General features: G+C 38.6%; 1 protein-coding gene across 38 annotated transcripts in view; it reads left to right on the plus strand.

The window, feature by feature from the left end:
- SLMAP (sarcolemma associated protein) overlaps positions 1–19,365 on the plus strand; it is an 86,330-nt gene that overhangs the window by 31,655 nt on the left and 35,310 nt on the right. For 12 of the 38 annotated variants that reach the window (XM_054215701.1, XM_054215699.1, XM_054215724.1 and 9 more), the window contains exons 3-12: positions 4,527–4,674; positions 9,247–9,319; positions 10,672–10,708; positions 12,890–12,952; positions 14,521–14,616; positions 14,901–14,972; positions 15,836–15,976; positions 17,575–17,712; positions 18,765–18,933; positions 19,019–19,069. In XM_054215701.1, the coding sequence (XP_054071676.1) occupies positions 4,527–4,674; positions 9,247–9,319; positions 10,672–10,708; positions 12,890–12,952; positions 14,521–14,616; positions 14,901–14,972; positions 15,836–15,976; positions 17,575–17,712; positions 18,765–18,933; positions 19,019–19,069 (988 nt within the window). Of the gene's footprint in view, positions 1–4,526; positions 4,681–9,246; positions 9,320–10,671; positions 10,709–12,889; positions 12,953–14,520; positions 14,617–14,900; positions 14,973–15,835; positions 15,977–17,574; positions 17,713–18,764; positions 18,934–19,018; positions 19,070–19,365 lie in introns of all 38 variants that reach the window. The other 26 variants (XM_054215700.1, XM_054215698.1, XM_054215722.1 and 23 more) reach the window with 4 other exon arrangements.

A 19,365-nucleotide genomic window follows, 5' to 3' on the forward strand; every position in this document is an offset into this window, starting at 1 on the left:
TGCACTGCTGGTATGTTTAGATTTTAATTTTTTTCTGAGAAAGCCAAAATGTTAAACTAGCAAGTTAATTAAAAGTTCGTTTTTGATGATGCATTTGGCTACATTTTAGGCTAATTCTAGAACTTCATGTTAAATTTCTGGTTTGAGCATCAGTGAAATAATGCTGTGTATTGAGAGATGCAGTATATTGTCAAGATGGAGATGAAAATAGCAGTGCTAAAAGCGAGTCTTATAGTAAGATATTAATCAAAAGCTCATCAGTTTTTTGTTCTAACCTTGTGTTGTATTGTAATTAAATTGCTGAAAAAACATGCTGCTTTCTTTTCAAGATTCTCTGTGCATCTCTGAGCCCATCCTTTGTCTTCTCTGAGGTCCTTCAGAAGTGTCTCGTCCTATACCAGAACTGCGTATGGTTTGGGAAACAAAATACTTCATGACTTTCTCACTTGTCAGGCTAAGAAAGGAGTTATCTTCAGCCTACCTCTTGGAAGACATTGGAGTAGTAATCATTAAGCAGAATATTTTTGTTGTTGTTAGTTATTAGTTTTTGAAGAAAACGGTCTACCTACTTTTCATAGGTGAAGTTAAAATTTGTCCTTCCTGAGCATGGCAATTTTATAACTTGCTAATATCAGCAAGGGTTCATATATTGTATTTGCATAAGTTTAATGTATTGTCCTCTGGAATCTCTATGGAAGAATTTTATATTTCATTAATCAGGAAATATTAGGAATTTGTTACAGGGGGAACAATTGTAGTGCTATCTAACTGCATGAAAGTAAAATGTAGACCGTGATTTACTCTTCTGAGTCATTGACCTAGAAAGCAATGGAACTTAAATGGAATGAGGCTTTTAAACACCATAGGTCAAAGAAGAGGAAGTTCTTTTGTTCAGTTTGCATAACTGGATATTAACTCAGAATATAATAAATACTAGATTTTTAAAATTAATACATAATTCCCTGTAAAACAGGGAATTGAAATTTTATAATTTTTTTGAAACCTCCTTAATGCAGTTTCTAAAGAAGATGGACTGTACTGGAGAAGATTGAGTGTACTGATGAATTGCAAATTTGACTTTATTCTAAAGTCTCCATATATTTTGTGGAAGCAGCATGGTAGGATGTCTGCAGTTAACTGAGTTTGTTAATGGGGTATAAATAAGAGACAATGCAAACTATCATGAGAACTTAAATTACTAAGGAGGAAATGGTCTGGGATTTCTTTTTCTATCTGAGAAGGTGTTATGATATCGGAGAGTAAGTTTCTTAAATAGTTGTATGTTACCTTGTATTTTAAGAAAGAGGGAAAACTAGTACTCAAACCATACGTATATATAGTTGTGATCTGAATTAAGGATGTGATAATTCTTTAACAGTCATAGAACCGTAGAATTGCCTAGGCTGGAAGGGACCTTTCAGATCACCTAGTCCAACCATCAACCTAATTCTGACAAAACCCATCACTAATCTAAACTGTGTCTCTAACCACTATGTCTGCTAGTCCTCAAAAGCTGAGGTGTTTTGGACGTTCACGAGGTATCCTCTCCACTCTGAACTGGACTAGTTGTTAAGATGAGGCACGAACGGGCAGGGACTTTAGCTTGATCTGAAGGGAAGTGTAAATTATAAAAGCAAGTGTTAATTAGGTCAGTATACGCTGCCCTTTTTTTTCTGGCAGTACTGGCTTAAGCGCCTCCTCACATAACTTGCATCAGCTCTCAAAACTGGTTTGCAGTGACTAAACAAATGCTTGAGCCAGTACAACTACAGAGGTGGTGGTGGTGCAACTCAGCAAGGAGCATCAGGGAAAGATCTATAGTTCCTCTGTAAGCTGGCACTGCCGCGGAATGTTGTTGGTTTGTGCTGGAAAGCAGGGAAAAACAAATGTGCCGGTTTCACAGAAGGCTGGTACTGGTGTGTAAAAGGTGTTGGTGTACGTAGCTGGTGTGTAAAAGGTGGGAATTGGAGAACCCACCAAGGATACCGCATAATTAATAACTTATTAATTTCCAGTGTACTACCATAAATATTAGTTATCGTATACACCTGTTTGTTTCAGGGCTTGTGCTTGATTTTGTTTTCTAAAGATAACTTCTAGTAATGACAGAAGGGATGAAGGAGGTAGACCTTTAAGATAATTTGAACTAGGAAAACTAGAATGGAAATGACATTTGAATTTACTACATGAAAGGGACCAATGCTGGGGGTTGCTGACCTATTAAAGACGACTAAATCCTTTTTGCTAAGTCTTGAAGTCAGAGCATTTCTATTTAGACTTCAGCTTATTTACATGTTGTTAGTTTTACTTACTTCTTTACTAGATGCAGGAGGAGGAGAGTATTTTAATCCTGTTGTAAAGACTTCAAGAGCATAACTTCTTTAAAATTTATATAATGCAATTCAGTAGCATACAGTTAAATGGACATAAATATAATAATACTAAATTTAACGTGTATTTTCTATGGCCAAGTGTTTACAGACTTATTTTTTTTTTTACCGTTTGAATTTTGAGAGTCTACTGGTATTTTGTGAATTTTGTGCTGCTGGTGCTCTGTTGCACTTCCTTTCCCGTGGCCACTCTCTTGTGTTTCCCTGTGCTGTCTCCTCTCGGCCCCATCTGCAGATTTTGAGGAAGTCTGTTTACAAGGGGCAGTGATTAATCAAAAACTTGGAGGGATAAAAGGCAGATATTATGCATAGGAAAGAAAAGGGTGGGGAAAAACAAAGAAGCACAAGCTTGTTTGTTTCTCCTTGCTTGTGACTCACTTTTTCATAGCAGAAGGATTTTCAGAGGGAGCAGAACGCTAATTGAAAACAAACAGGAAGTAAAAAGATAAATATCTCTGCACTGAACCATGAGAGGGTTCGGTACTTTCAGATTAGTAAATTAACAAGCTAATTAATTTGATTGGCTTTTAAACTTGTAACTGTTATAAAATCTGTACTATATACTATTATATTATTATGTAGTAATATATAGTATTTCATAACACACAGTATTATATGGGTGGGTCTCGTTGTTAATGCAGAGAACGCAGCCCTAGTTTCTTGATCTATCCATAATTTGTGTTTACCCTTCATCTTTATGAACATATGACTGTTTGATGATTATTTTCTCTTTCTTCAATTTAAGATCAAAGGCATATCTGTTGGGGGGGAAAAAAAATATCTTTCATGTGCTGCTTTTCATTCTGTCATTATGTTACACCTAGCTGAGCTTTCCTGTGCTGGCATTCCCTTGGATTACCGTACTGAGTCCCATCTTCCGTACCCAGTGACACTTAAGCTCTGAGGTTAGGGGCACTGCGTTGGGCTGCTCAGGGTAAGCGTGTAAGATGCGTGTGCTTGGTGTCATTTTCCAATAGGATACCTGAAGAGCCCTACTGCTGATCTCTCATTCCATTTTAAACCCACCTTTTCCCTTGACGCTATTATCTTGAGCTATATGTCACCTTTTTCGAGGAGTGTGATAACAGGGGCAAATAAAAGTACGGAAAAGTTGGAATGGAATCCTGAAAAAAATCATCAGTTGCTTTTATAGGAGAAACACGGGAATACATTCATTTCTCCGAAGGCAACATCTCTCCTCCAGCTTTACGCTTGCTTTGGGACTTGAGATTCCTTATGAGTGCAGGAAGGCGGGGATTTCTGCTGTCCCATCAGGTTCCTGTAATAACTATGGCCATCTTGAACTTCTGTAAGTGACTCATTTGAGTAGTTACACCTGGCTGGTTAGTAAGACTCCAGTGCCCTCTTTCATGCTCTCTGCTGATCAGGTCTCAGCCAGTGACTCTGGTCTTCTGCCGGGTGACTCACTTGTGACCTCTTCTCAGATGCAGCAGTTTTGACTAGAAGTCTTGTGTCATAAGTTTCAGATTCAATAAGTTGCTATTAAAGTTTAATTAAATCTACAAATGGGTATTTGCAAAGGTGCTTGATGATGCAGCAATCTTGAGATTAAATTAATGGTGTGAACTAGTTATCCCAGGGAGGTAAAAACATCCTAGGTTTTGTTTCCCTTTAGTTTCACTGTGGTCTCATCTTACAATTTCTTGATTCTGTCTTTTGCCAAAGCTTTTCCTTGTGCCCTCAGTGGTACTCTTCCCTACAGCACGTTTCTGCCACGGAATGCTGGTACCTTAAATGTATGAACACTTAGAATTTTTCTGTGTGTTGACCAACATGAATATAAATTCTTACTTATGTGTGCCAAAAGATGCTGTTGCTAACAGTGTCTGATCCTTTCCATGCAGGCAGTAGGTTAAGCACGGTTTGTAGCAATTATTTGCATAGTCTATGTGCTAGAATTCAATCATATGTTAACTAATACTCAAGTACAAATATTTCTTGATAACATGAAGGTGTTGCATCCTGAGGAGGGTGTTTTGAGTTTGATACCCTTGTCCATTTGTCAGGCTGTATTTTTTAGCAAATAAAATTTTACTGGAACTTATGTTTCATTGTTCTTGTTTTGGTTTTTTTTTCCCAGATACTTACCTTGTATTCTTTTTGTTTGTTCTACAGTTCTATCTTCAAGACACTAAAAGTAGTAATGGTACCTTTATTAATAGTCAGAGACTGAGTAGAGGATCTGAGGAAAGCCCACCATGTGAAATTATGTCAGGTGACATCATCCAGTTTGGTGTAGATGTGACGGAGAACACGCGGAAAGGTAAGGGTATGGATCACTTTTTCTTTTTTTTTTTTTTTTCTCTCAAGTATTTTTATTTAGAACATCTTATTTCAATCCGATCTTTAAGAGTAAATGGTAGTCCTGTTGTAAGAAAACAGGCTGGGTTTTTTGGGTTCTCTCTTCCCTCCTTTGTGCTGGCAGCGAGTCCTGTGGCCACGCAGTGAACTGGATCAAGAAACTGACCTGCTGAAAACACTGACCCTGATCACACACACGCACCCCCCTTGCCCCTGCCAGCTACATTTTAACTGGGCTGCTTCCGTGGCCCCCCGTCTTCTGGGGGTGTATGTGTGCTAGTGTGTGTCGTGGAAATGCAGGTCCGGAAAAGGAGGCTCAGCTGGGACCACAAGCTTAGCTGTTACCTCACTTCAGTTGACTTCCAGCAATTTTAAAAGCGCAGCATGTGCATGCGTGGATAGTGCTGCGTGGGGGTTCTGTGGTGGTGTGTGTTTGGTTTTTTTTAATTTTATTTTTGTAACTACCTTTCTGTCAAGCCTATGAACCCTAAAGTTTCAACTAATAACGTGGCAGAAGTATGAAACTGCATTTCTTGATACGGTACTTGGCATAAGTTTGAAACAGGCTAATTTAATTCTTGTCAAGATATCTACTTTTTCTTTCTGTGACTGCTATTGATTTGGGTTTCTGCAGGTACTCTAAAATGAGGATAGGAAAACGTTGCTCATTCCAAAAAAGTTTATTCATGTGTATTTAGACCTAAAACAATTTTTATTTTAAGATTTAGCTGGAACAAAAATTGGAGTTCACTTGTGTTTATCAGCAATTATTTGCAATTACTTTATGTGAAAGTTTGTGGAAGGTTCATCGTAAGCAGATTCTTGCCAGGAATTCGTGCCAGTAGTAGTTCTTCCCCATGGTTTTACGTTAGTTTTACAAAACGCGATCCCAGCAACCTGGCATTTGTGTAATGAGCGATCAGGTTGTGCAGCCTTCCTTTTCCTCTTCGCTAGCTTTGAACATAGGAACTGTACTTACGTTACTCATGAACGTGTTGAGCTGGCTAATGAGGAAGAGCGTACAAGTTTGCTTTCCTCCCTCTTCATGCTCCCCCGAGCAATGAATGAAGATGGTATCATCGTGCTGGGGCATGAAACAGCTGCATCGCAGTTCGTGTTTACCCATGAGTGCAATTGGAATGCGTATAAACACATTTTTTTCACCACTTCATTTCAGTAATCTCAGATGTTACTGTTAACCTAATCTAGTAATGAAACAGACATGAAAGTAGTTTTTAAATTAGTGATTCCCTTTACAACCATTTTGCATTCTGGTATTTACATAAGGCCTTCCTTGCACAAGACATTTCAGCATTTTGCTGTGTGTAATTACAAGGTAATGACAGGATAGGCAGTTTACTTGCCTATGTAAATTTTGATTTGTGTAAATATTGCTGGAATCCATTTTATTTTATTGTTCAGGCTGTGCTTTAGTAAGTCATTTCCTTGCAAATACGATCTTGGTTTGGTTCATTAAAGTAGTGGCACGTTCAGTATGTGATTTTTCAGGAAAGGCAGTGGGAGCACCCATTCCTCTGCGTTCCGCTGGGAGCCGAAGGCAAGAACAGGCCCCGGAGAAACGTTTCCAACCCTCCCGCTTCCTCATTTGTCCACTTGTCCCATAACTGACCGGTGCACAGGCCTGCTCGTTTCCCTCTTCTTAACACAGTACTTACCTATTCATCATCTTACCCTGCTTTTCTGTTAGTGCGGTTTGTATTCTTTTAGCACTTCCTAAATTTCCCAGTCGGTGCCAGAGCATTCCAGGAGTTAACCCGTGGTGACTTCCCCGCACGGAAAGGAGCAGCAGGCTTTCAAGTGGGGTCAAATAATACCAGATGATCTGGGTCGAATACAGTTCATGCACTGGGTTCCAGTCAAGTTTGGGCTCTTTAATACATCTTTTCTCTGGCGTGGTGTTTGTAAAAGCCTGTGCGGGTGAGGAAGCCCAGTGGTCGCTGCCCATCACCGGGCTCTCCAGGGGGAAGGGAAAAGGCAGATTCTTAGCACTATGTCAATTATTGCCGTGGCTGCTGCTATCACACCAATAAGTGAAAATAAAGAGGAGAGCTTCATTTGCAAACTGTCTCTCTAGGATGCAAAACTTTTGAGGCAAAAGTTACGACTTTATTCCCGTTTTTACGCTGCTTTGCAGCCTAAGCCCCTCGGCGGGGTTCAGGGCAGCTCTCGGCGGCTGTCCGGGGTCGGGTGCCGCGGCGCAGCCGGCGGGCGGCCGAGGTTTGCCGGAGAATCGCGGTTTTCGCTCCGGCCGGGGGTGGCTGCCGGGACGCAGCCGCCGGTGGGGCGCCCCCTGGCGGCTAGCCCGTCCGTCCGTCCGTCGGTGGGTCCGGGGCGGGATGGCGGCGGGGAAGGGCCGGCCCCCGGCAGCGCTCCGTGACCCCCGCGCCCGGCAGGTGAGTGGGACGTGGGACACGGGGACAGGAGGAGGGAATGGGGCTTGGTCCGAGGAGAATGTTCTCGGTCCCGTTTGGCAGCCGGGGGTTGCTTTACTGCTTTTGTTATTCCCCGAAAGGAATAACGCGGACTTGAATTTAAACAATTACTACTGTCCTGTCCACTCATCGCTATAATAATGTTTTATATCTTGCTTTACCTTTCCTTTAGGCTTTCTCATAATTCTTTCAATTATAATGAACTGATAGCTAAAAGACAGAGTGCAGAGTGTTGTGGGTTTTTTTCCTTTTTATAATTTTTTTTTAGGAACCTTATTAAAATGCATGGTACCTTTTCATAGTCTATTTAAGACCCTCAGCTAAATCCCCTTTGTCTCTTAATTATTCCTTTTTTTTATACAAATAAAGCTCTTGCGGCTTTTAGGAGACTTTTGTTTTTCAGTCTGAGTCTTGATGGAAAAACTTCAGAATTCCATAATCTTACAGCTGAGCCACCTGATATATATGACCCAAAGGTAAAGCTCCCTGTTGGTCTTTAATTTCATTTGCCCTAATACTTTCTTCTTGAAATCACTAATTTCGTCTTTATGCCTTAAAGGAAAGACTTTTTTTCATTGTAAAAGCTGTTGTATTACATGCTGCAGCTAATATTACTAATGTGTTTTTATAAGTGTTTTTGCAAGAACAGATTTGTGAATTCTGGGGAATTCTAAAGCTAAAAAAGACTCCAAACCCCATGGGTTAATCTGTTTTGAGAATAAGATCCTGACTGTTCTTCCCTGGCATGTAAATTTAATACTTTATCAGGTCAGTTACAAAAAACAAGGTGCTGTAGCCAAGGGGATACTTCTCCAAAGCATTAGTTTTTAGCACTGAATAAAGGTTAAGAACAACTCTGTTTAGTTGGATCATTTCTCCTGTATTTTTAGATTCTATTGAGGTAGCTTCCTCAAAGACATGTCTTGTTTCCCTGGAGTACTAACGTTGTCCTAAAACACCCATTGCCCTTTTTTTTTTTTTTTTTTTCCCAAAGCCAGATTAACTGTTTTGCTGGTATTAATAACCATGAAAGTAGAGCAGCTATTTGTCTTTGTGTGTTGGTGGGTGCTTTAGGTGTAGTGGTAGATGATAGATGACCATATATTTATTTGTATCTGGCTTGTGGTAGTATTTTGGGAACAATCTTTGTCTGTCTTTCCATGTAACTGGAAAGATTTTTTTACTTCTGAAATCATAGAACCATATAAGAAAAAAAAAAAACAAACCCCAGATGTAATTTGACTGTTTGCAATGTCATTGAAAATGGTACCAGTAACATTTTTGGGAAACACTGTGAAGAGAGGTTGAACTTGATGTAAGAATCAAATATTGCATTTCCTCCTCTTATTCCTTGGGATCTTTCTTGAGTTCAAAGAATCTTGAATTTAGTCCTGGAGAGGCAAACTTTCTCTGTGTGGAATGAGAGGCCGCCTGCCGAGGGCTGCGTGGTAGGCATGTACTACAGACGTACCAAAACAGAGGTGCATCGTCTTGAATGATGCTGCCCATAGCGTTCAAGGGCATGTACTTCTCGGTGGTTCCTACACTCTTCCTCTGTGCTCCCCTTTTGGTCCTTGTGTTTGTAAATAACAATCACTTGGCAAATTCCAGATGTTGAAGTGAGTGTCTAGTGACACAAATCGGGTGTGTTACCTTTTAGGTCCCTGGATACGTTCATAGGAATCTTGTCAAAAAGGTAGTTCGTTATTTTGTTTATACTTCTGCATCCCTGTTACCTGGGACAGGTAAGATGCATTCCTTTTTCCTCACTTCACGGTTGAAACATGGAGTTAACTTTTTTAACTTGCTGCAGTAAAGACATCTTGCAGGCAGAAGTGGAACTGGAACGGCTTTGCAGCCAGGACTAAGCGCACGGTGTAATTGCGTCAAGTCTCCAGTGATGAAGTTTCCATCTCCAGAGGAGTCCGAGAAGGCAGACCCGGGCACGGGTGCCTGAAGGCAGCCCTGCCTTCCCTTGTTTGCTTGCCTCGGGCGTTTGGCTTGGTTACTATAACATTCACCGTTGAACTTATACTTAAGTAGTAACAAATCATGATGACTTAGTATTTGTTTCTTTTCAGTTACCCATGGATGTATAGTCTCCACAATCAAACTGTTTCTTCCAGATGGAATGGAAGCTCGATTGCGATCAGAGTAAGAATAAGTATCTATTCATGTGTAGCAAAATTAAACTACTGAATAATGAGGATTTGATGAATATTATGTTTCGAATCAACATAGGAACGACTTCTTTTCCTGCGATCATGCAAAGAAAATAACTGAGAGCATGGTTCTCTTGCGGGCATTATGAAAAAGAAATCTCATTTGCTTGTTGCTTTTAGAAATTAAGACAACTATGAAAGAATAAAAAAGTTCTATACAAGAATAAAAGAGTTCTTATCAAGTCGGGCTTTTCTGACTCCCTGTGGTTTAGCGTGGAATGGGTGTTATAAACAAGAATACAGGACAAAAGAAAGCAAATGAGTGTTCTCCTTCCCTCTTTTTTATTTGGGATTATTATCTTTGCTCCTTTGAATGCACATAGACTTTACTAAAGTGGGGTCAGTGGCTTCTCTCTCTGCGTATACGTAACACTATTTTCTTCAGATAAGTAATACAGTAATCTGGTCTCGTGGTGCAGTTATTTGGTGTCATAATGAAAGAAAGCTTTGCCTGGAATAAGGGGGGAAAAAATATAACATACGTTGGATGGAATAATGTTTGGAAACCCCGATGATTATTGAGAGTTTTTTGTGTATATGTGCACGTTTTGGAGAAAATTTCAAAGAGCGGTATAAACAAAAAACGTAAATATTTTGTTTGCAGTAACTGTGTGCCAGTTACAAATGACATAAAATTGCTGAGGATAAAAGATTATTAGAATTATGTTTTTGATTGTTTGTTTAATTATTCCTTTATCATTAGTATCCAGAAATATTTGCATGAAGCTTTAGGGTGTCTGCTTCTGGCAAGACAAGTCAAAATAAATTATTTTGGGAAACTTTCCATGTAATTGCATGTCCTAATAAGAAATAGTAGAAATGTGTGGACTTTTTAGATCTGATGAAAATGTGCAAATATAACATTTGCTGTAGTGAAAGTGTACAAAATTCTCTAAGTTAGCAAATACTGTTTTACTCAGTTTGAATTTTTAAACAAGAGTAGTATATCCACTGTCTTTTCATATCTCGTTTTGTGCGTGTAAATTGGTTTAAAGCTTAATAAATCAGTTTTTAAAAAAATCAAATATTATGTAGCTACTGAAATAAAAATTGGTAAAGAGAGTTTTCAGAATAGACCTTGGATTTATAATTTGAAAATAGTTCTGTAACTTTGAAAACATCAGCATAGTATTAACTGGTTTTGCATGTTTGTATATTAACTCTTCATTTTTATCTGAAGAATAAACTTTAAAAATACAAAGCGTCTTGAATAAATACAGGCATCTTAGATTTTTGAACTGCTATTCTGCACTTTGTGTTTACTTTTAAATTTTTTTTTTTTAGTGTTATCCATGCTCCATTACCAAGTCCTGTTGACAAGGTAATTCAGTAATTTGCTGTTTTCTGCTTTATTGAGCCACGTACTGCTTTCTGACTCGTTATAAAGACGGAGAAATGGTGAAGTCCAGTTGTACTGAGATATGTTTTCCACTGTCTGTTTTTACCTAGTTTAATATTTTGAATGACATTTAAGGTAGAGAAGGTAGTGCAGTATTGCAGCGTATACTTTAAGGTAGCTTGACTTCTGACAGTACAGCATCTGAAACACGACTTAAGAAAAAAACCCGTTGATGGTAAGGTGGTTAAATTTCCCGGTACAGGTTGACCGACTAAGGGGTCGTGGGTATTGCATAATTTGGTACTTGATTTGTTCTGTGGGACCCAAGAGTAGCTTATGATTTGCTGTTTGGATGAGGTCTGATGTCTTTGTGTCTTGTTTTTTTTATGGAGGAGAAGCTGCACTGCACAGGCTGGAAAGTGCTCTGGCACATTCCAGAGACAGATTGCGACCAAACCTCTCTGCTCCTCTTGCACCTAATACCGCCAGAGTCGCTCACTGTAGAGTCATGGAGTCAGTAATGTCTAGTCTAATTTTTAAACTCAATTTTGATAATGTGGGGCACTTGTAAAACAGCTGTCAATAGATACGCTCTTGAGACAAGCAGTCAGGAATTGATCGTCTCTCCAGCCTCTAAAAAGAAAGATTAACTTAAATAGGTTTGAATCAGAGTTTTAAACATGAAGAACAAAATTTTCAGAAACTAAGGGAACTTATTTGTGAAGTCAGCAGCCTGAGGAGTCCATAGACTTTGCATTTAAGTTGAGGTTTCAAAACAGCGTATATAGCATGAATCCAGGCAAGGGCAGAAATTCTGAGGAGGGACTGTGTGAAAAACAGCTTCAAAATTATGTCAGTGTAGGAAGAGTGTGCAAGAATTAGTAAATAAACACATTTTGCCACCTCCCTGAGTCCAGACAGTTTCTGGGACTGGAGAAAGTAGGAAGTCAGGCTTAGCAAAAAACAGGCTTTAAGCCTGGCAGAGGCGGTGGCGTCACAGAGAATCATTTAGGTTGGAAAAGACCCTTGGGATCATTGAGTCCAACCATCAACCCCACTCTACAAAGTTCTCCCCTACACCATATCCCCCAACACCACATCTAAACGAGTCTTAAACACATCCAGGGATGGTGACTCCACCACCTCCCTGGGCAGCCTATTCCAGTGTCCGACCACTCTTTCTGTGAAGAATTTTTTCCTAATGTCCAGCCTAAACCTACCCTGCTGCAGCTTGAACCCATTCCCTCTTGTTCTATCACTAATTACCAGTGAGAAGAGACCAGCACCAGCCTCTCTACAGTGTCCTTTGAAGTAGTTGTAGAGAGTGATGAGGTCTCCCCTTGGCCTCCTCTTCCTCAAACTAAACAGTCCCAGCTCCTTCAGTCGCTCCTCGTAGGATTTATTCTCCAGGCCCTTCACCAGCTTCGTTGCCCTTCACCAGCTTCGTTGCCCTCCTCTGCACTCGCTCCAGCACCTCGATCTCTCTCATATTGAGGTGCCCAGAACTGGACACAATACTCAAGGTGTGGCCTCACCAGTGCCGAGTACAGGGGGACATAGTAAAACTTCTTTAATTGTATGTAAATAGAAATCAAGTAAGATGATGGTGCTAATATACAGCAACAACAGTTACGATTAGAGATATTATAGGTATTCCCCAAATCCGAAACAGGTACTTATAAAGATGAACGATGAAGACAATGTCTAGTAAGTCTCCAGAAAATGTGTGATGAATGTGTGTGTGTGGGACAGCGATGACATTGAGTTGGAATATGAGAGACTTTATTTGCAGTTCTGGAAACCTGATTTCTGTTTGTCCTTGGGTTAAATGGCTTCACCTTTGTGCACCTTGAGGTTTTTTTGTCAGCTTAATCTCAAGTAAAACAAAAGCCTTAAATTCTTTGGTGCGTTGGTAGTTCAAGAGCTTGTAAAGACATTAACACAGTGGGGCCTCAGTCCTCAGTTGGGAAGTTCTATCATAAAAAAAAAAAAGAAAAAAAGAGGAGAACAAAAAAAAGTAGAACAATAAATGATTGAAAATGCCAGTTGTTAGATAATCTTAAGTTTACCTTCATGACTAGATTTAAATGATGAATTTTCCATTGCTTGAGTTTAATGAAAAATCCAAAGCCATTTTGATTCTTAAATTTCTTTATTTTTCAGGTTGCTGCTAACACTCCCAGCATGTATTCTCAGGAATTGTTTCAGCTTTCACAGTATCTACAGGTAACTTTTCTCTTGACTGTGTTGTTTTGGCTATGTATTTAATCTTTGTTCAAAACACAGATCTTATGCTCTGTATATCTTTGTTTGGCTTGTAGTTTGTAAACTGGAACACGATAAGCATTTAACTATCTTTTTCTGTAGTGAAAGAATGTAAAACATTATTGCCCAGAGAGGTGGTAGGTGCCTCATCCCTGGAGACGTTCAAGGTCAGGTTGGACGGGGCTCTGAGCAAGCTGATCTAGTTGATGTTCCCTGCTCGTTGACATTGGACTAGATGGCCTTTAAAGGTCCCTTCCAACCCAAACTATTCTATTTTGTAATTGACCACAGTATAGACCTATGTAAACTTCTGGGATTTTGCATGAGCGGTATGAACTGTGACTTTTAAAAAAGAAACACGAAAGCTCCCTGTTTTGTAGAAGGCTCCCTTAATGCTCTATGCCTGCCTCATTGTCCCCCACTTTCTTTTGCTCCCAGTATTTCAGGTGTCATCCACTGCAGTGAGTGTACCGGGGACAGGTTTAAAGGTTTTGGTAGAACAAAAGAAAGGGAAAACAAGATGTCATTTCACGTGTCCAGAACTAGTTTGTTTCTGTGAATATAATTTCTTGGTATGAATATTTCTGTCCCTGTATTTACTGGAAAGTATAAAGGAGGGCACGGTGGTGGCAGCTCTTCTTCTCATTGGTATCACCAGCCTTTCTGTGCTTGCTCCTGAGTCAGTTTTAATAGGTGCGTTTTTTCCTAAGATGTCGTGTCACAAAGGGGCTAGACTGCAAAATGACAACACATTGAAGTGTGGGCAAATATATATATAAATAAACTCTTTAGAAAGGATCATAAAAGCAACTTTCTGGAAAAGATGTGAAAACATTCTTCCTGCTAAATTCTATGTAGCTTTAATTTATGTATAGTTTTACTGACTAATTTTGCCTGTTGCTTCACATCAATGTCGAGGCTTCTGAGATGGGTACTAACATTATATGTATTTGCTGACATAGCAGGAAGCAGCTCAGGCAGATGCTCTTTCTTGGGAGGCCAAATATATACTTGCTCACCAATCTGTTCATTCTCTATATCCTGGAATTGTTAACAAAGATGCTTTTCTATCTTACTGTCGTAAACCAAAAATAGAACAAAACCAGTAGTTCTTGCTTGGCATTTTAATTTTGTGACGTGATTAGAGGATGAACAGCTCATTGCATGGGAGCTGCCAAACTGCCTTTTGGTGTTTACAATTTTGTTACTCAAATTATTGACAAAAGTCACAAGTGTTTTTAAGTCTTGGAAAGAATAACTTGTTTCTATCTGTACTCAGCACACACAACATATGCATGGAAAATGAAGCTTTTTAGCAACCTGAGGTTATAGGATAACATTTTTTAATTAATATATCCAAGTAAATGTATGGATGGGTAAGATGGGATGGGCTTATTATAGTTTTGAATATGTGATAATGTTTTGTACTCACGCTTCCTTTTTTTTCTTGTATTTTGGTATCTCTTATGTTGCTTCTGTTTTTCCGAGTTGTTCTAGCTGAACTGACTGGTGTTCTGCTCTCTTCATAGGAAGCCTTACATCGGGAACAAATGTTGGAACAGAAGCTGGCAACCCTTCAGCGACTGCTTGCTGTCACGCAAGAGGCTTCAGATACTAGTTGGCAGGTATCTGCAGGCATCCTTTTCCTTCATGGACTGAAATACGCAGTAGCGCATATTTTCGGTATTAATTTACAAAAACTGGGAAAGCAGCAGAAAGAATAACAAGCTTATGGCAGTTCTCTTAAACTGTGCAAAAGTTAATGTTTAATAAATTTAGTGATTATGTACCAGTTTGAAATAACTCTTAGTAGCAAATACTCCAGCAAAATTAAAGTCTTTAAAGCAGAACACTACGGGAACTACATAAAGCACATGTTAATACTAAGGCGATACTTCTTTTCTGCTAGGCTTTAATAGATGAAGACAGGCTGCTGTCAAGATTAGAGGTTATGGGAAATCAATTACAGGCATGTTCAAAGGTAAGTAGTTCACTTAAAGTTGAATTCTAGGAATGCTGAAAGATAGCTCTTTTGAAGAGTCTTGAAATTAGCTAGTTGTAGGAGAGCAGTTGGAAAATGAACTTTCTGAAATGAGCCTGTGCAGTTTTGGTAATCTGAATAGCATGAAAACTGTATATCTGTTCTGTGTTACGTGGAATCATTTTAAGTCTAGATAAACGGTTAGTTTTCAGCATATTTTTTTTTTAGTGCAAACTGATTTCTTTTGTATATAACCATATAACCGTGTACATACTGAAATGCAGAAAAGGAATTTCTGTCATCGGTGAGAAGCAACCATCCTGTCCTGTTTCCTATGGATGTTTCTTTCCAAATAAGGATTTGAAAAAAGGCATTATGAGTGAGCTATCTGATGGTCAGAGACAGAATAACAAGTGTCCTCTGCCTTGATTGTTCTTTAGGCCACCTGTGCCTGCCTTAAATTTTTGTTTTATTTTATTTTCAATTCCTCTCAACTACCTACACTAAAAGATCTTTCTTTGCAGGTCCTGTTTGAGGTCTTTCAGATGGGACCTCGTAGGTCTCTGGTTTGTCAAATTGTAGGTCTCCTAGGCTTGACCTTGTCTTAGCCGCGCCAAAAAAACCCCTATAGTTTTCCTATAATCAAAGCTGCTGTGTGCTGCCATGCATACACTTCAAAAAATGGCTGCTTTGCACCCCGTCATGCCAAGAATCTTTGATCGCTGATTTTTCCATAGCATTTTCCCGTCTACCAGAAATTGCTAAACATTTTGGAATAGAACATGTCTTACTCACAATCTAATATATTTAATCAGCAAAATACTAATTTATATTCTGTCTTTGTGTCTGAATTATATGTACAGAATCAAACAGAAGACAGTATACGAAAAGAGCTTATAGCATTACAAGAAGACAAACACAACTATGAGACAACAGCCAAAGAGTCCCTGAGGCGGGTTCTTCAGGAGAAAATTGAAGTGGTCAGAAAACTGTCTGAAGTGGAGGTACTGCAGTTCCATGCCCAGTCTTCTGGAAATGCTGAAATATTATAACTGCTGCTACTTAGATCGCTGTTTTACTGCCTGTAATATGCCAGTATGTGTTGTGTTGTGGCACTTGCAGTATATTTAGTATTTCTCCTATTGGACAACACTTAGGTTGTTAAACAGTTAATGAGAAACTATTCTTTAAGCTCCTCCTCCTTTTCCTGTCGGATCCCAAAATTCATGAAGCTGCCTTACCGAAGGCAGTATGTGAGGGGAAAATGGCATACAAACATTAGAAAAAATGCTGTTAGACCTTCCTTAAACTGTAAAATTTATGGAAGCATAAGCTTAACCACTCATACAAATTACACTTAAAAATGAGCTTTTAAGGTGACAAAATGTTGGGCACTTTCTTTAAATAAGATTTCTGCCCCTCTAATAGCTCACATGACTATCTGTCTTTCGCTTTATTTTCTCTTTGCTTATCATTATTTGCTATGTTCCTTTAGGTAAAGAAATACCATCAGACTTAAAATTTTAAGTTCTCAAAGTGTCTACCCTCTTCAAGCTTTTTAGAGAATGCAATGCTGTAATAAATTACCTTACAGCATTTCAGTTAAATGCCCCTTTTTATATTGTAATAGTTCTTGATAGGTTTGTTAATGTTTACTTCTAGCTTTCTTCTCCTTTCCAATCCTTTAGTAAGTCAGAAGATTCTTCTTACTTGCTACTTAATGCTTTTTACTTTGACTCTTGGGGCAGAAATATTAATTTAACTTTAGTAAGAGATTTGCTTGAGTCCTTCGTGCCGCAGGCTTTTTTCTCCACCCAGAAGAATCATTGGCTTCTGGTTGAAAGTTGTGCTTTTAATAATTATTATATAATGTAGTTTTGAATCCACTTTTGTTTAAAGATGTTTTGGTGGTGAACTAAGTCAGAGCTTGTTAAAAAAATATATATAAATGAGGAACCAAATCTTGTGCTGTAAGGAGGAAACTCTATGCACCGTTTAGTTGTGCTGCTATCACCAGCTGATGGAAACTTCTGGAGTGTTCCTTGTCTGGAGACCCAGGTGCCTCTTGAGTAAGAGGATCTTAGTTCAGGTGCCTTTCCACTTTTATGAAGTTCAGAAAAAGATTTAGGACACTTCCTGGGAGCCTTTTTGCTTATATAATGTGTTAAATCTTCTTTTGCTGGGTGAAAGGTATGATGAAATCTATTGATTACATCGAATCACAAATTATTATAAAACTTTCACAATTTATCATAAAACAGAAGAGAGTGGGGGAGGTGGATCACACACTTCAGTTCTTTATTTCTACGAGTCACAATTAATTGTATAACCAACTGCGGGTTTTTGGGTTTGGGTTTTTTTTTACATGTGCATGAAGGTAATGTGTTTTCATGTGATCTGTTCTTTAAGTACAACATTACAAAAGTTTGTATAGATAATGTTTTTGCCAGGACTTGATCTGTTTGTTTATCTCAATTTAGGAACAAAGCAGTTAAATATAATTAGTTACCTATACTGTTTGGAAAAAACAGATCAGCTTCAATGTTTGGTGGATTATTAGTCTCTATTTTTTTATTTATTGCATAATAATTCTATCTTACAGCGGAGCTTAAGTAATACAGAAGATGAATGTACTCACCTGAAAGAAATGAATGAGCGGACTCAGGAAGAATTAAGAGAATTAGCTAATAAGTACAATGGAGCTGTAAATGAAATTAAAGATCTTTCTGACAAGCTAAAGGTAATGACACCACGTCATCTGACTTATGATGATACTATAGTGCATGGAAAAAATAAATACAATTTAATTTGTAATGTAGCAATCAAATAAAGGCGAAGAAACTTTATAAACAACAGGTAAATGAAAGAAAGATGCGCATCATCTTTTACATATTCTTTTGGTTTACATTTAATGTACTTGAAAGTGTTATTTCAGTAAATTGCTGAAAAGGTTCCCTTTTTGTTTGCTTTGAAAGTTACCATAAGTTACCATAAACTTCTTAAGTATATTAATACTTAAAGGTCCTTTATGCTGGAGAACAAAATAATCCCCACACATAAAAAATAAAAGTATGATAAAGCCTGTTCCCAAAGAGTCTCCGATCTAGTCTCCATCTAGAAGATGTGGAGGAGGAAGGTAGTTGTGTTCTTTGTAGACCTGAGGCAGTTGTTGCATTTGTCTTGGATAAATACTGGAACTTTGGTTCTTTGGGTCCTGGTTCAGCACCTCAGACAGAAGATTTTTCTTTCTGAATTGAAATGTTAAATTGCTGGTCTTAAGACCATTGGTTTCCCAATTATGAGTTAATCACTGATGATGATGGGTATACACAGAAGGATCAAAATTGAAACTTATTACCTAGCTTTGAGGGAGGAGAGTCTTTGAAACATTAGCCTGAAATCCAGCAAGGAAAAAGATGTGGCTTTCCGTCAAGTTGGTCTGTGCAGTGTATATTCCGTTCAGAAGGACTCTTGGGTTTTGATTGATTTGACGTGCTGGGAGACTTTAGGTGTTTCTTAGTTCTTGGGCCCTGGTACTTTTTCTGTAAAACTTTAGGTTCCTCAGACAAAAAGTTAGTTAAGATATTTTGAGATTTTCTCTTTGTTATTGTGCTTGAAGTAAAATTTATAGAAAAATAACAGCAGAAAAATTTTGCATAGTTTCAATTTTCTTTATCTGACTAGCAAAGAAAGTTACTAATGTACTTTCAGATACACAAAACTCAAGGTAATCTATTCCTTTACATGTTAATTTTGATTTGTTTGGCGATTCTTTTAATCTTTTTTGAGCAGGTAGCAGAAGGAAGACAAGAAGAAATCCAACAGAAAGGACTGGCCGAGAAAAAAGAATTGCAGCATAAAATAGATGAAATGGAAGAGAGAGAGCAAGAGCTTCAAGCAAAAATAGAAGCTTTGCAGGCTGATAATGACTTCACAAATGAGCGGCTAACTGCTTTACAAGGTTAGTCACTAGTGGGGAAGAAACTTTGATTATTTGTTTTTCTTTTAATCTGTGAAATATCTCTTTCTTGGACTTTTGTTTACAGTACGGTTAGAACATCTTCAAGAGAAAACTCTTAAAGAACACAACAGCTTAGGTAGGTGTGATCAGTTTCTTGTTTTAAGCTGGTTTCCAGATTTTCTGTTCAATTACTTTTATTATAATAACCTTGTAGTCTAGGGGTCTGGCAGAAGAATAACGTCTTACAGTTATCCCAGTAGCGCATTCTTCTTGGTGTCACTGGTTAACACCGAAAGCCGTGTGGCCACAACAGAATGCCAGCAGAGGGCACTCCGGTTGTGAGTCTGCAGACTTCTGGGTCATTGCTCAATTTAGAGCTCTGATTGTGCCCCCTCAGCTGCAAGATTTTCAAAGTTTTTGTATACATATATG

The sequence above is a fragment of the Rissa tridactyla genome, chromosome 10 (genome assembly GCF_028500815.1).
Source record: "Rissa tridactyla isolate bRisTri1 chromosome 10, bRisTri1.patW.cur.20221130, whole genome shotgun sequence".
Lineage (NCBI taxonomy): Eukaryota > Metazoa > Chordata > Aves > Charadriiformes > Laridae > Rissa > Rissa tridactyla.